Source organism: Apium graveolens, chromosome 3 (assembly GCF_009905375.1).
Source record: "Apium graveolens cultivar Ventura chromosome 3, ASM990537v1, whole genome shotgun sequence".
NCBI classification, from domain to species: Eukaryota; Viridiplantae; Streptophyta; class Magnoliopsida; order Apiales; family Apiaceae; genus Apium; species Apium graveolens.
The window spans coordinates 195,780,193-195,790,467 of record NC_133649.1 but is presented as its reverse complement, the minus strand read 5'-3'; the positions used below and the strand labels follow the sequence as shown (position 1 = coordinate 195,790,467).

The 10,275-nt window shown below is 35.6% G+C and overlaps 2 protein-coding genes across 2 annotated transcripts; both read left to right on the top strand.

The window, feature by feature from the left end:
- The first annotated feature begins 1,497 nt into the window (after positions 1-1,497).
- On the top strand, positions 1,498-3,426 carry LOC141713018 (uncharacterized). Its single transcript, XM_074516204.1, has 4 exons — positions 1,498-1,906; positions 2,037-2,090; positions 2,385-2,510; positions 2,976-3,426. The coding sequence occupies exons 1-4, from the start codon at positions 1,529-1,531 to the stop codon at positions 3,156-3,158; spliced, it is 741 nt and encodes a 246-aa protein (XP_074372305.1). The 5' UTR covers positions 1,498-1,528; the 3' UTR covers positions 3,159-3,426.
- A 219-nt stretch (positions 3,427-3,645) lies between these two features.
- On the top strand, positions 3,646-5,794 carry LOC141713017 (uncharacterized). The gene is made up of 6 exons (XM_074516203.1): positions 3,646-3,952; positions 4,216-4,428; positions 4,529-4,695; positions 5,159-5,240; positions 5,345-5,413; positions 5,497-5,794. Exons 1-6 carry the CDS (start codon positions 3,827-3,829, stop codon positions 5,665-5,667), a joined length of 828 nt encoding a protein of 275 aa, XP_074372304.1. The 5' UTR covers positions 3,646-3,826; the 3' UTR covers positions 5,668-5,794.
- Positions 5,795-10,275: the final 4,481 nt, after the last annotated feature.

Below are 10,275 nucleotides of genomic sequence, written 5' to 3'. Positions count from 1 at the left end.
CGTTTGCTTGTGCAACAACAAATAATTCACTCAGATCCACAAATTCAAATTTGTGGGTGGATATCATAACATCATCATCAACATGATCTACAGTTGTCGTATGTGAGAAATTAGAAAATCAGAAATAGTTAAGTATTATTACGTTTGTGTAGTGGTTTCTAACTGCTCGTAGGAAGATGTGATTTTTTGTGAAAGGACGAACATGGTTTATATATGTGATTGAGACATAATTAGTGAGAGGAATTAATGTATATATCGACAAATCAACACTTAATAACGGTTTCCATGATTCAAATAATAAATTAGTGATTTTATAATCATAAAAGAATCAATTACAGCATGAATTATGGACATGTATGATATTATTTGGATTATTGATTTTGTAAATCATAAAAAGAATCAATTAGAACTATATATATTTTTGCAGGGTGTAATTTGCTGATAAATAATTTATATCATTATTTACTCTTATTGATTCATGTAATATATTAAGCGCTACCAAATTATTGTTGAGGATATTAAATCTCAATAAAAATGTTAAACGTAATATATATGGGCTAGTGTGATGAGGATATTAGTTTTTAAGGATATAAAATAAATCTTAAAAAAATCAAACATATTAAATGATTAATTGGTAAATTTTCTTTTATAAAAGTAGATAATAATTGTGATCAGCAAGATTGATGCTACATTCCTTATTTGTTTGAAAAATAAGGTGTCATTTCTGTTATCAACTTTCTTTCATGGTAGTTACCATATTGGTTGCATGTCAAATATGTTGGATAGTAGGTTGGGTTACCCGGAACCCGTGGATAGTGGATGGAGTATCCGATTAAGTATAATATTTTTTGTACTGCCACATTGAAATCGGTCGAACCCATGGATTGCAATTGGGTCAATATGGTTATTATGGATAATCCAGCTGGATTTTTCATGACCAAAAGGGCAAGCAAATGGTTTAGCAGAGTAAAATAATGAAGGATATTTAAAGTAATTTCTAAATCCTAGTGCTAGTAAACATTAAGAATGGTGTATTCAATCAAGATTTTGAAGGTTTTTTTTGGATTCTTAAAATCAAGAGGTATTCAATTAGGTATTTAAAAAATCCTTTAAAATCTGATGGTATTCAATAGAGATTAGAAAAAGTCTTTTAAAATCCGAGTGTATTCAATTTAAATTTTAAAAAGTCTACCAAAATCTGGCGGAATTCAATTTGGATTTTTAAAAGACCATCAAAATCTGATGATATTAAAAAATCCTTATTTTTTTTTATTTGAAAACATTGTGGATTTTGATGGATTTGCTAGTTCATTTTTAATCCTTTGAAATCTTTTTAAAATATATGAGATTTTGAAGGATTTCTTAAAATTTCACAAAATCAACAAGACACTGTAAGATTTTTTTAAATGCACGAACAATTAAAATCAACAAAAATCTTTTAAAATCTATGAATTATTATCAATATTTTAAAATCCAAAATAAATACACCCCTCGCTAATAGTATATTGATTAGCGTGCAAATTACAAAATGTCGACGACACAGAATTTATCTGGTAAAATGGCGACTAATCTGCCATGGTTACTACCTTGTAAAAAACCCCTCCAAATCCAATACTCCCACAGCCCCAATCGGCGTGGTCTTGTTGTTATCCAATCCTTTCGTCGTGGCGATTTTGACGCCTTTAAAAGACGAGTTACCTCGGGCGAGTTTTGGAGAGACGCCAACGACCGCTTCGAGCAACTGGTTTACGAAACTAAAAAGACTGCTCAATCTATCGACCGCCGTTACTCCGTTTCACGCCGTCTCTCCGCCGTCGCTCAATCCGCCTCTTATCGTGCTAAAGAGCTTGATAATGAGTTCGCTATCACGCAGCGCTGGCGTAATTTTACTCTCGATTGGCCTAGGGTTTCTTCTTCTTATCCACCCCCTCTTTATTTTATGACCATTTTTTTTTACCTTTTTACAGGTTTTTTTTTTATTTTTAATAGCAAGTCACAATAACAGTTGTCTTATTTTATTTTCTTATATTTTGCAGTACAGAAAGCAGCTGAGTGAATTTTTGGATACTCCCTTGGGAAAAAGTATTGGTGTGAGTATTCCCCGATTCCCTAAAGATATATGCTATACCTGATTCATTAGTCGAATTTCCTAATTGCTAATACAACTGATTTCATGATACAGGCTCTGTAGTTATTGCTATTACATTATGTTCAAGTCTACTTTTCATATTAGTTGTTCCATTTTTAAACTAAAATCAATTACGAATAATAATTCTCGATTATACTAGTTTCAACAGGCATTGCTTTGTTATTAACTATCTCCGTGTAGAGCAGTATACCTCGATCTAAGTTGGTGCCCTTTTTAAGTATGCTGGTTTTTGTAGACAGTGTTCTTCCTGTGGTTTGCGCTCTCAGGTTGGCTGTTTCGCAGTATAATATTTGCAACATGTGTACTGCCATTTGCTGCTCCTCTTCTTATCAATGCGGTTGCTAATAATCTTGTCATTAAGGTAATCCTGCTTATAGCTTAAGTCTTTCTTGCAATTTTATGCAATTTTTTCATGTTGGTTACCATTGTGGTATTGAACAATATATGTATTTATTTGCCCCTCATGAATGCTATATTTCTTCGGCAAGTATTTGTATCATATTCATAGTACATAGGTCATCAGCATGTATTTAGAGTGACTGACTTATTCGTTACAATCTTTATCCTCTTAAAAAGTAATTTCAAATATACACACCTATGCTATGTTGTCAAACGTGTAAACTGTAAACCATGAAAATATTACATTGCTCTAGCTCACTGCAGCCATGAGTTTTTTAGATTGTCTAAAACATTGATCCTTTTTTAACTCTGTCAAGTTTAAAATTTACCTCTTTTAATACAAAAGCTAAGCTTCATCTCATGGCTGTCGTATCTAATCATCTATGTATCGAGTTTTTGATTGTTTTTTATACAAATACTTGAGCAGGGGTCTTGTCCTTCTTGTAAGAAGCAGTTTGTTGGATATAAAAACCAAAAAGTTAAATGTTCGGGATGTGGTAACACTGTCTGGCAGCCAGAAGGGGATTTCTTTTCAAGAGGAAGCGGAGGCATGCCTGGGTCTTCCAAGTCTAAATCAGACATTATTGATGTCGAGTTTGAGGAAAAATAAATGGTTTGTTACTTCTGTTGGGATACTATATAGCATCGAGAACTGAAGGCATGATAATAAGAAGGGAACGCGGGATCTCAATGTCTAGTTTGACCAACACTTTTGTGATGTTAATTGTTAACACTGTTATACAGTCTTTCTCCTCATGTATGTAGCCATTGTAGTATTGTAATTTAATTTTGTTGATGTGTAAAAACTAGAAATGTCAGCTACTTTTATACCCGAGTTCAGAAAATGAATACAAATTGATGAGAACTTTCCATGTGAATTTTCAGCAAATTCTGGACCTGACATATTTAAAACAAACTTTTAGTAACCAGTTTGATCAACATGTCAAATGTTATTTCCATGATTTACAAACGTATAATTAAGATTGATTGACATGAAAGAATTTATTTTACAAATTAAAATTGTGAACTTATTAAAAAAAAGTTGGTCTGCTTCGAGTGCACCCAATTACTAATTGAGTGAGAATTGTAGCAAGGGGCGTATGGTTAGCGCAAGTACCCCATCTCCCTGCCACTAAAAAGTTATCCTTTATTTTTCTTCCTTTAAAATCTGGGTGATGCTTCTGCTTCTGCCTCTGCTTCTGCTTCTGCTATCCTCACTTCATCATCATCGGCTTTTCTGTTCAAGTCTTGTCCTTTAAATATTTCTATTGTTTTAAAATGTCACAAGCTGCTGCTATTATTGGAGCAGGAGGTTCTTCTACTTGTTCTGCTGCATTTACAAGGAATCTCTCCATCAAAACAACTTCTTCAACTCCATTTCAACTAGCCCCTACGTCTCACCTGGTATTTTATACATGTCTGACATGTCGTATGCATAGAAAGAGTTGCGTTTTATGGACAATTTAAGCCTGAAAACACTTGAGAACAATTATTCTGCACTCTTTGTATACCTTGTTCTGCAATTTTTTTGGAGTGCAGAACAATTATTCTCGATTGAGATCTGTTGTGCGCGATCCTGCATTTCTGTTAAAGAAACTCAATTTCTGTTTGTTTTACGTTAAATATTTGCTGACTAACGCTTTTAAGAAAAAAAATATTGTTTGCAGAAGACTACATTCCAAGGACTTTCTCTTCAAGAAGCCAGAAGGGGTGTCTCTAACTCTTTCAATCCTTTGGTTAAAAATAACAAAAGTTCAGTAAAAAAAAGTGGACTTGAGATCATAGCAAGGACTGCTGCTTCTAAAAATATTGAAGTTGAAGTTGATAAGCCATTGGGCCTTACTTTGGGGCCAAAGAATGGTGGTGGCGTCCTAGTTACAGTCAGTTGTTAATTTACATTCCCGCCATATAGATATCATGAACACATCTTATCATTGAAACATTTTACAATTTGTGTATATGTGTGTCCGAATGTTTTAGGGTATAGAGGGAGGTGGAAATGCTGCAAAAGCAGGACTTAAAGTCGGGGACCAGGTAGTTTACACTAGCAGCTTCTTTGGGGATGAGCTTTGGCCTGCTGACAAGCTAGGATTCACAAAAACTGCCATCCAAGCTAAGCCAGACTCTGTCTACTTTGTTATTAGCAGGTCCTCTCCCTTCTTTTAATCATATTCAGCCTACTATTTGATTACATTTATACCTTCACTTTCATGCTATTAAACTTGTGATATTCAACTTCGTGCAACTGTGTTGCATTGCTGATTTGCTGTAATTATGTCTCAGTTATAAATATTTAGCTGGTATTGACTTATCTTCTTGTTATTACTTCCAATTTTTCTTAGCTTATAGTTTGTTTAGCATGTGTATATCTCTGTAATATCATGTAACTCAGTCCTGCTTGCCTTTACTGATGATACTTAAGACTACCAAATTATGTCTTGGTTAGTTGCTATAAAAGTTCTCTTTAAAGCTCAAAGGCCTCTATTATCATCAATTATGACCACTTTGTCGATTCACACTTTACATTTATGTCTGTATTTGAGTAAAGAGAAATCCTTGCTGAGATTTCACAAAGTTTATGCTTTCAGTTAACAGTCATTTGTGATGCAGGGGCGCTGATGTAGATGTTAAAAGGCTGCCAAAGCGCCCAGCTCCACCTCGTTTTGGCCGAAAGCTATCAGATGCTCAGAAAGCAAGTCCTGTTTTCGCATCTTACCCTCTATTTTCATCACCTCAGCTTATCTGTCTAGAAACACAAGTATAAATGATACTTTTTTTTTTCTTAATTAATGATAGGCTCGAGCTAGTCACATATGCCTTGACTGTGGATTCATATACACCTTATCAAAGCCTTTCGATGATCAGGCAAACTCACTTCTCTCTGACTTGTTTATGTGTATTTTTCTAAAGTAAAGCTGGGAAAACAATTAATGTATCTTGTTATGCAGCCGGAGGATTATTTATGTCCACAATGCAGAGCACCAAAGAAGAGGTTCTCGAAATATGATGCTGAAACTGGCAAAGCTATTGGAGGGGCACTTCCACCAATTGGTGTCATAATTGGCCTTGTTGCTGGTATTGCTGGAGTTGGAGCACTGCTTGTTTATGGCCTTCAGTGATAAAAACTTCCTATTCTTTGCATAATATTAATAATATCAATTTCGTTTCATTCTCTGTTAGCTTAAAGGAGGACTAATGTGTTAATGAACAATCGTTTGTATGAAATTCAATTGATTGTTGGATGTATACTAAGAAGCAAGAACTTTATTCCGCAAAAATCACGAAATGAACAAGTCCTCTGTCCTGGTCTCGTATGTAAAACATTATTACTCTATCATATAAGATAACATAAAAAATATATCTCCAAGGAAGAGAAGCAAATGTAGGGCGTGTGAATAAATCTTTAATAAATTTGAAAAAGACGGGAGTGAACGCGATAAGAAATGCAAATGAAATGAGCTTGCCCGGGCTGGGGGATACGTTCTACACATTTGAGCGTCTTTTAGAATTGAATCAGGTTAGAAGTGAATATTTTTTTATTTTTTTTTTCAAAACGGAAACAAGATAGCTCTTTTATTAATTCTTCCAACCAACCACACACAAGGTGATAGGATATAAAATCCTTACCTAGGTTCGGCTCCAATACGCCAACCCAGGTTCTAGGCCACTCGATCTAGGACCGGTTAGGTCCAGCTCACTGAACTCAGGTCCGGACCACTTAGTCCAAGACCGGTTAGGTTCATCTCCAGTCCGGTCCAGGTCGAATGGACCCAGTTCATGTATGTCCCGGAACCAAACATCCTCGCGTCCCCCATCCCAGAAGGTCAACTAAAACACAACACCTGAGGCACGAGTCCAGACACGTGACAATGACAACTATCAATGATCAATCATGAAAATAATCAGGGCACCTGTTAAAGGATTCTTGAAAAATTCCTCAACAATCCCCACCTAGACACGTGTAGAACATCCATTCTAACTAGGTGTCCTCCGCTCCCAGCAACGAACGACCATGATTGAAAGGTACCAACCCCTAAAACTTACCCTTGAGCTATAAATAGTTCAAGGAAGAGACTTTAAGGGTTAATCCCTTTCTTATACACATACTCATATGCACACACAACCACCTGACATTTCTACATTCATCATCCAAAAAGTGAGTTCTTACTCTCACACCGGAGGCACCGCGGGGCTCAACCCCCCTCCAGTATTGTTTCACAGAAGGAGGGGTGCTCCGTCCTTGGGTCTCAGTGCCCCCAGATTCGACTTCTTCAACAAGCTCTGAAAAGAGTCCTTCATATAATCTATAAGAATCCAAGCAACCCAGATCAGTCATAACTATGAATGTTCTTGGTTTAAGCCACATTTGTGTGTGCTTTACGTTTTAATCCACATTTGTGTGAGCTCTATTTTGTTTGTTTTAAGCCACGTTTGTATGAGCTATAGCTAGATTTGCTTATTTATGAACCCAGGTTTACTTTACTCTTACATACTAAGTTGCTAACTTAAACCCAGATTTAGTTGTTATTGACCCCGCAACCTGATTATTATTGTGTTGGTTGATATTGATTCTTGTTGAAAACAACCATAGATCTATTTTTAAAGCTTGTAATCTGGTGTTAGTTGTTACTTGTGAACCTATTTTTCTTGGAATCTTGTTACTTGTAAGTTTGTACTATCGTATTTCGAGTTATTGAAAAATGGTTATAGGAGGTAAAGCCCCAGCGGGAAGGCCTTCCGCGAGCACACAAAGACAGGACCAGGATCTAAATCAGGACCCGGACCTCAACCAGGACCACCCTCAAGATCAACCTCCCGGAACCCAAACCCTGAAAAGGATAGTCTCACCCACTGATGCTCAGAGTCACATTGAATTTAATCAAATCAAGTATGCCAATGTTCCTATTGGTGCCAAACACATGGCCAACATGACCAACAAAGATTTGGCAGAAACCATTAGGCTCTTTCAGGAGAAGCGGGTTCGTGCCCTAGAAGAAGCAGAACAGGCGGTAAACTCCGAGAGATCCAGGAGTTCTCGCCCATGGTTCAGTTTTGGACCAAATTGGAGACCAAGGAAAGAAAGCTCAAAGAAAAAACAAAGGCAAAGAAGTATCCGGGCAAAGATAGCAGATCCATAGGGAAGATGAGGCAAAGCTCGAGCTCAAAATTTAGAAGAGAATACAACTAGAAGAAGAAAAGCTACTGGCTAGAGCCAGGACCAAAAGAACCCGGAGAGACCTGTTAGGTAATGAATACAACACAGAGGGGGGTGAATGTATTTTGGATGTTTTTAAGGCTTTTTGAATGTTTGTTACTTGGTTAACAAAATAGATTAGAAATGCAGTAATATTATGTTAACTGAAATAAAATACTGCACACAATATTTCAAAACTCACTTAATTTTGTATTAAAATCAAGCTAGTGTTTTGCTACAAATCCTGGGTTCTTTGTAAGTAAAGAACTCAGCTTCTTCCTTGAGAGATTTACAAGAAAAACTAGATCTTTTTTATACATTTAAAAGCAAAGGACCCGCGTTTACTTTATATATTAGTAAATAAAGGTTTACACAACATGCAATAAGATGTACTAAACCCTACTTTAAGTTATCTCTAAAGCTTTCCATTTCTGGCCTAGTGAATCCTTGCATATCCTGTGGATGTGTGATTTTCCTTTGTCAGATAATCTTGGTCTTTGATCTGGTACTCTTCAAGCTGCTTTTGTAGACTTTTCAATCTAAGTGATTAGATCGTTTATTGATTGACAATCTTGAATATTTAACTTGTCTGCATTCTGTACTTGAGATTCATGTGGAGATCTACAATTGTTGTTACAGAGAACCAACATCTCGATAAGTATAATGACTTATCGAGATATCTTAGTTCTCTATAAGTTTTTTGACTTGTCGAGGTCTCTAATTTCTCTATAAGTGAACTTGACTTGTCGAGGTCTCTGAATTCTCTATAAGTGAACTTGACTTGTCCAGGTCTCCAAATTTCTGCATGTAGAATTGACTTGTCGATATCTCTGAGATCTCTATAAGCATTTTGACTTGTCGATATCTCTGAGATCTCTAATGAGAAGATTGACTTGTCGATATCTCCAATCTTCATATATTCATTTTGACTTGTCGATATATATGAGTTCTCTAATGCAGAAATGACTTGTTGATATCTCAGATATCTCTATATATATTTTGACTTGTCGATATCTCTGAGATCTCTAATGATAATTTGACTTGTCGATATCTCTGAGACTTCTCTAAAAGCTATAAGCTATTTGGACTTCTCGATAAGTTATTCTGGAGTTCTCGAATGACTTCTCTATATGACTTGATCCGTGACTTGTAGATATCTTGACTTAGAACATTTTTACATAATCAAGTAAACAGTACCAAAGTATAGATTTAGATTATCATACAACTAATTCTTAGGACTGTCAATTTGACTTAGTCTTGTTATGATACAAGCATGTATTGCACAACAATCTCCCCCAATTTGTGAGAAGATTGCTTATCACAAATTTATGCCCGGTAACAAGACTAACCCCAAGTTAAAATAAAATAATAAAAAGATTACATAAAAATTGACAAAAATACAAGTACAACTTTTATACATTGAGTGATTACATGAGTTTGATGAGTACATTCATTACATGAAATCTCTATAGCCTGTCTCATTTCTAATAAGGTCTTTAAGATTTACTAGCACATGTAGTTCCTCTATGATTTAAGTCCCTCTTAGAGCTTCCACAGGCTTGAGCCACTCATTCAATGAATAACCATTCAAGTAACCAGTTCTAAATCTTGAAAATCTGCCAACCTTTATATTCAGAAAATGTCCATTCTTAGAAATTCTGCTCAACCCCTTTGCCTTTAGCTCATTTGATCTTTGTTCAAGTCTTGTAATTCTCCTACATACAGTCTATCTTTTTCTTCCTTTTCAACCTTTGCTTTTGCATTTCTTTCATCCCTTTCTCTCACCCATATACACAGTATTATCTTCCAAGCTCTTGTAGTTGTATACTTATCCTTCATTAAGCTAATTATTCTCTTGAATTCTGTGGTTCAAAGTGTGTCCATTAAGTTGCTTCCAAATAGTGTGAAGGTACCATTATCATAATATATCATGATTTCTGTATAGGATACAACCCAGACTTTGACTATTTCTTCAGCTAACTATTGAAAGTACTTATCATCTGTGATGCACCAATTTAGTGGCAGAAAATTAGATTGATCAAAACAGTTCCAGATAGCCCTTTCAGTAACTTGCAATTTCTTTGGTTTTCTTCCAACAGATTTGAAGTGAATTTTGGTTGGTGGCTTGAATGAGGGTATGTTTGTGTTTTTCTTCAAGGTGAATTGGCTATATGTGATTGGTATTTTGATTAGGGTGTTTGCAGTTGGCTTGTACAAAACTTGGGCTTTGAGGTAAAGGATAGTTGAATGTTTGATCTTATAGGTTTAGAGGTTTGAGCAAGTTAGATTTGAACTGACTGGACATTTTTCTTGATTCCTGAATCATCCCCCTTCTTATTTCTTCTTCTCTCATCATCTCTCTTCTTCTCATCTTGCTTCCTTTCTTCTACTTTGCTATCAGTTTCCTTAAAAGATTGACTTGGATTTTAGCCAAAAGGTTTCTGCTCATCATCCTTCTGCTCATCATCATCCTTGTCATCTTTGAAGTTGAATTGTGAATTTGGCAACATGGTATCAGCATTTTGAAGATATC

Coding starts and splice junctions, on each gene's coding strand:
- LOC141713018 (XM_074516204.1), top strand. CDS start 1,529: ATGTCGACGACACAGAATTTATCTGGTAAAATGGCGACTAATCTGCCA. Junction 2,091..2,384: donor CCTTGGGAAAAAGTATTGGT/GTGAGTATTCCC, acceptor TGGTTTTTGTAG/ACAGTGTTCTTCCTGTGGTT. Junction 2,511..2,975: donor CTAATAATCTTGTCATTAAG/GTAATCCTGCTT, acceptor ATACTTGAGCAG/GGGTCTTGTCCTTCTTGTAA.
- LOC141713017 (XM_074516203.1), top strand. CDS start 3,827: ATGTCACAAGCTGCTGCTATTATTGGAGCAGGAGGTTCTTCTACTTGT. Junction 3,953..4,215: donor TAGCCCCTACGTCTCACCTG/GTATTTTATACA, acceptor TATTGTTTGCAG/AAGACTACATTCCAAGGACT. Junction 5,241..5,344: donor AGCTATCAGATGCTCAGAAA/GCAAGTCCTGTT, acceptor AATTAATGATAG/GCTCGAGCTAGTCACATATG.